Source organism: Vigna unguiculata, chromosome 6, assembly GCF_037176805.1.
Source record: "Vigna unguiculata cultivar grain cowpea cultivar isolate G323 ecotype 2 chromosome 6, ASM3717680v1, whole genome shotgun sequence".
NCBI lineage: Eukaryota > Viridiplantae > Streptophyta > Magnoliopsida > Fabales > Fabaceae > Vigna > Vigna unguiculata.
Window position 1 is genome coordinate 48,450,264 of NC_140797.1, and position 6,000 is coordinate 48,456,263.

Here is a 6,000-nt window from a genome sequence, read left to right on the forward strand (position 1 = left end):
ATAATTCTCTTATTTTTATGGTCGTGCTTTGTTGCATCATTGGTTCCATGTACCTCGTGCCAGTGTGGTGACTTTGGTGGGGGCGATTGGGCCCTGGAGTTTGGTTTCGTTTCAATGACTAGCTAACAACAAATTACGAAGTTAATGAGTGTATTAGATTATTCATGAGTGAATGGCACATGTTTGTGTCTTTGCTCCACTGAACTCTGGCTTTTGTTTGGGCAATGTTATTGTCATCATAATTGTTTTAATTATAACCATTCAACCCTATGCCAATGCTTTTGCTTTGATAATCGACAGATAATTAATTAGGGACATCTTCATCAATTCATTTCTTAAGCAACTTTCACATTTTGCTTCATACATTGGGAAGCAATGAATAAATCAGGACTGTTGTGGAAGTTATATGTCACCAAAAGAAAATCATGGCTAAATCTTCAATCATTACATAACAACTAGTAAGATCGTGTAATTTTGCAATTTCACTTGTTTCGGAAGGATAATTTAAAGGTTAAAATACTCCCTTTATCCATGTTTTTGTTGAAAAATCTCAAATAGGTCCTAAGATTTTTTTTAGTCTCAATTAAGTCCATATTTTTGAAAATGTGTAACAATTAGGCCCATTCTATTAGTATGGTGTTAACGGTATTAAGGATATGCCATGTGTCAGCTTCTCATTTTTTTGAATTTTTTAATTTTTTTAATTTTTTTTTAATTTTTTTAATTTTTTTTTGAAAATTATTCATGCCACATGTCACATCAATATTGTGCCACGTGTCAAGTCATTTTTTTGAATCTCAATTTGGTCTATATATTTGTTATTTTAATTATATTTCAGTCCATTTTTTTTAATTTTCAATTTTATCCTTTCCCAATTGAGATCAAATTTAACTTTTATATAAATTTTATAATGATATTTTTATTAAACATTTTAATAATATTAAGTTTATTTTATATTTTGTTTTAAAATTTTAAAATATTTATTTTAACTTGTTACAAAAATTTTTTAAATAATTTATGTACAAATGTTAGAGTTGGTTTAAAATTAACAATTTTATAAATTTAAATATAAAATTTTAAAACAATTTTGTAAAAAGTTAAAATAAATATATTTAAAAAAATTTCAAAAAATGGACTGAAATGTTATAAAAATAACAAATATATCGACTAAATTGATTCAGACAATGATTTGACATGTGTCACCTTACTGACTTGACACGTGGCACAATATTGATGTGACACGTGACATGAATAATTTTCAAAAAAAATAAAAAAATTTAAAAATATGAACTTAATTGAGACTAAAAAAAATCTTAGGACCTATTTGAGATTTTTCAACAAAAACATAAATCAAGGGAGTATTTTAACCTAATTTAAACAACGGTTTAAAAAGTAAAATATATTTCTGATAACATTAGTATCATTTTAATATACTTAGATTATTAACATTAATTATTTCAATAGCATTAAAAACATTAGAATCTTGATTAAAAAGATTATTCAATAAACACAATTTGATCATCGGTGGAGCATTTTAAATTTATTTTTCTTAAGTCAATTAAAAAAAATACATAAATTAATAAAATTTATCGTTGTCTTAAGAAAGACACTTCTTTAATATATTTTTTTTCAGAACAAGAGATTAGTGAATTTCTAACTTGATTGCTAAGAACCTACCGTAAAAGATGAAGAACTCCCCCAGGTTAAGATTTCACAAAAATTTAATGTTTGAACTTACAATACCGTATGTACAAGAAAGATGAAGTTATTCAAAAAAAAAATAGTTGGGGTCAAAAAAAATAAAAATAATGCATAAATATTTTTATAATATTATAGGAAATAATGGTTAAAAATCTGGGTTTTAAATCATCAGAAGAGACTTCTCTATTACTTAAAGTACAAAATAAAATAAAATTTAACAACTAAAAATGCCGATAAAAAAATATAAACTAAAATTTATATATTTAACCAATTTTTTTTGTTAGAAGTGGGTTTAAAGTCTACCTCAATTCCCACAAAATCAATCCCTCACTGTTTTTTTTTAACAATAACTTTGATACTATGTTTTTTAAGTGAGTTTAAAGTCTAACTCAACACCACAAAATCGATTTTTAAGGTAAAATTTACATCTCACTTATATATTATGAAATTGTGTTATTTCTAGTAGACGTAGGACTCAAATTTTTTTTACTCGAAGTAAATGATAAATACACTTTCAAATAATTAAATATCAATCAAAAGAATTGTTTAAAGGTAAAACAGAAAGAAAAAAATAATTTTGAAGGAAAAAAAAAATCATTATTTTACCTAACAAAATAGCATAGGTGGAGAAAAGGTGAAAAAGAAAAAAAAAAAGGAAAAAAAAGGAAGGGCAAAAGTGGGATTTGATTGTGTATATAGTGGGGGGCATGCACACCACTGCCCAACCTCCCTCCACTGCTTCTTTCCCACATTTTCTTGAAACCGTTCACTGTCTTTGCCTTTCTTTCTCTCAGCCAATCCCTCCGACTGTAAGTCTTTCCAAATCTGAGTAACCTTTTACTCGTTTCTCATTTTTCTTATCTGTCCTTTGGTTTGTTATTGGGTAACACAAAATCATGTTAAAGGTGAAGGCTTTGAATCAATTGGGGTTAACATCTCCGATATAGATAAATTCAGAATATTTTTTTTTCTTTTAATTGCAATTATCTTGGCTAAATTAACAACCTTTTTTGGTTGCTGACAAATTTCACGATCACAGAGTTGTTCAATTTTTACTTTTTATTTCTTGTGGTTGAGTAGAAACAACTACAATTTTCAAGGAATTAAAAAAAAGTAATTGGGTAATTACCCTACTGGGTCACGTGGCCTTCATGGCCTTCTTCCTTAGCTGCCAACAAGTTAACATCATGATGATTACTTTCTCTGTAATCTTATTATGTTCCTTGTTTAGCCAGATTAGTCTCTCCTCCAATTGGATAGAAAATTAAGAGAAGTCCACAGTTTCATGTTTTTGAAGAAATGAATAAATGAGTTGTTTTCAAGAATTAGTTTTCCGCTGTTACTGGTTATTGATGTTTTCTCATTTATAATAAAATAAGACACTCTGCTTTGGTTTTTATAATTTAACACTTTGTTGTTGTTTTCCTGCTGTTACTGTGTTTGCTAGCATCAAATTTGTTTTAATCTTGTTTCAGAGTAATTGGTGCTGAGGGCATAACATCTTGCTGAAGCTCTAAGCGATTGTGAAATCTTAAGTCACACAGGAAGAAATCATCATGCGGTGGTTGGGTCTTATGGTTTATGTATATCGTCAAGTTGTACGCTTGAACTTATATTGTAAAGTTATTCTATAGGTTCCCAGTCCCGTCAATCCTTTTACTTTGTTACTTTTAGAGTTTGGTTCCTTATTCTTAACTACTGTCATGGAAGACAACCACTGTTTGTTAACTTCTTCAGATAAGTATAGAATTGGCTGAAAGATTGGGAGGGAAGATAGAGCCTGGTATTTGTGCCTTCAGTATTGTTGTATTTCTGTGGTTCTAGCTGATTTTGATCTATAATTAGCTTGGTTCCTTCATTATCACATTCCATTGGGACCTTTTCTTGGGTGTGCATTACATTCTAGTGTGGTAGGATCCAAAAGAAGTTATGGTGTGCCAAGCAGCGAGCCAAACAAGATTTCGGGCTTTGAAACATGAGAATGGCATTGAAGGTGAACCGACGATTATTGTTAGAGTGATAGCATGCTTTCAACCTTTGCACGATTGTCAGGTTAGTAACCTATTGCTGATTCTTAGTGTTTTGCAATTGCATTTCTTTCCTAATACTGTAGACATGATTTTGAAACCAGCTGTTTGAAGAAAGTTTTCATTATGCCCCGTTTCTGCATATAGAACATTTACGATCAATGATCACTAGATCTATGGTATCAGCTATTGTACAATTTTATGAGTGATATCTTCTAATTCTTTGCAGGCTGAGTATTTCCGTCATCTGCTTAAGCCTGTCACGTAGATTGCTTTGCATTTATTTCTCTTTAAGCTGGAATTTGTAGTTTTCTGTTTCTGTCATTTGTTCTTAAGAGAGGCTGCAAGTCATTGAAAATCCCATATCAAGACGCCATAACATCTACTGGTATGTATTTTCAAATGCTCTTTTCATCTTCACGTCTGAAAGGTTCAAGTGTTTCATCATCAGCACTGATCGGTCTGTTCTATTGTTCTTTAGGTCATATTTTTCATTAGATGGTTAAGGCTCATAGGTCTTGGCCTTACCCACAGCACGTGGCTTGGCCATCACCTTACTTTAATAGCCCCTGCACCTCAGCAGAGCCCAGTTCGCTTGTTCGTTCAACATACATGAACTCTAGCACTTGCATCTTTCCCGGGTTCACAACTCCTGCTACCCCAGATTTGAAGAGTGAGCAGACCAATGAAGTGCAAGGATTCCTTCAGCATCCCAGTTTCAAACCATGTTTGAACGCAACACGTACTGGAGAGGCTATGCAAAATGCATCTTTGCAGAAGAAGTTGCTTATGTTTGACCACTCTGGTAGTAAGACAAGGCTGCTTTATAGTCCTGTCTTCCCTTTTGTCCAGAGTCCAATTGTTACCGCTACCCAATTTACTCAAATTTATGATGTAAACGAAGAAGCACGGGCAACTAATATAGGTCTAAAGCATTGGCCCGTGTACACTTCACCAGAAGAGACTCGAAAGGATCGTATAGATAATGAAGAAAGTGAAATGCATGAAGACACAGAAGAAATCAATGCATTGCTTTATTCTGATGATTCTTATGATGATGATGATGATGATGATGGTGATGATGATGAGGTAACTAGTACAGGTCATTCTCCATTGGTTACTGAAAAAACATGTGTGACTCAAGAACAGTTTGTGGATATGAAGGAGGAAGTTGCTAGTACTGATTGGCCAAACAAAAGGCAGAAGTTAATTGATGGTGGATTCAATAGATTGCCACCACTTGTGGAGAGTGCTAGTTCCGAAAGGCTAGATAAAATGTGCGAGTATGCCAGTGATGTTGAATCAAGCTATTCTAGTAGTAGTGGGGTGTATTCTACAAGGCAAACTAAAGATAAATCAACAGCTGATGATATTCAATTGAAAAAGGATAAAATCCGTAAATTGTTGAGAGTTCTTGAGAACTTCATTCCAGGAGCAAAAGGAAAGCATCCCCTATTAGTCATCGATGGTACCATTGAGTACTTGGAATCTCTGATGTCCCAAACTGGTACACTGAAATATCACTAAGTGCCCATTGTGGTGGTTACAAAATGGTTGAAGGGCACATTGATGGTGAAAAAAGTTGTGTTGAATCATTAGATTTGTTGCACTATAAGTTTGAACTTATCATCCTTGCATCTTTGGTCTTCTTCCTCGAAGTGTATTTATATTTTACCACTGAAATATGGGGTTTAGGAGATTTAAATTTGATGAGGATTGAAGATATTTTATCTTTTAGCTTTTGAAGGATTAAAGGTCACACAGAGATTGAAAGGATGGGTGATGGTAGTGGATGGCTGTGCTGTAAATGAGGACACTTTTTTCTCCCGGAGTGTTGAATTCTCTTGTTGATTGAATGCATGCGCGTTAGGTAACTGGGGTCCCACTTTCCACCCTCCCTTTAATTCCTGATTTTATGCTCTGTCCTCTCTTCCAACCTTGGCTTGTACACATATCATGCTAGCGTAGACTATAAAGTACCAAGAAAGTTCCATGTTGGGGCGTGCTTGAATGAGGAGCGTGGCGTTTCATCATCACTTGTTGGGACCCTTTGTTGGATTCACACAACAACACGTTGTGGTAAAGGTTTCTTTGTTTTACGTGTTGAGGGTGGAATCATATCATAGGTGATTCTATTTTCTACGTTGTAATTGAGAGGTGGGTTGAGTATTCTAGATTTCTTTTTCATGATGTTACTATGTATGTATCTGTCGGTTGTGTGATTGTATGAATAATTGGAGTGTCAATGTTTGTATTCCGGTTTCATGTTTTC

The 6,000-nt window shown here is 32.9% G+C and overlaps 1 protein-coding gene across 2 annotated transcripts; it reads left to right on the forward strand.

Annotated features, from left to right (window-relative positions):
- Window positions 1-2,384: 2,384 nt before the first annotated feature.
- LOC114187710 (transcription factor SAC51-like) lies at window positions 2,385-6,000 on the forward strand. Of its 2 annotated transcripts, none has more exons than XM_028076033.2 (4): window positions 2,385-2,510; window positions 3,177-3,753; window positions 3,958-4,116; window positions 4,210-6,000. In XM_028076033.2, exon 4 carries the CDS (start codon window positions 4,227-4,229, stop codon window positions 5,253-5,255), a length of 1,029 nt encoding a protein of 342 aa, XP_027931834.1. In that variant the 5' UTR covers window positions 2,385-2,510; window positions 3,177-3,753; window positions 3,958-4,116; window positions 4,210-4,226; the 3' UTR covers window positions 5,256-6,000. The 2 variants fall into 2 exon arrangements, with proteins under 2 accessions (XP_027931834.1, XP_085530983.1); XM_085674857.1 differs by having other exon boundaries at window positions 4,227-6,000.

Excerpts from the sequence above, each read along its gene's own strand:
- LOC114187710 (XM_028076033.2), top strand. The coding sequence starts at position 4,227 with ATGGTTAAGGCTCATAGGTCTTGGCCTTACCCACAGCACGTGGCTTGG.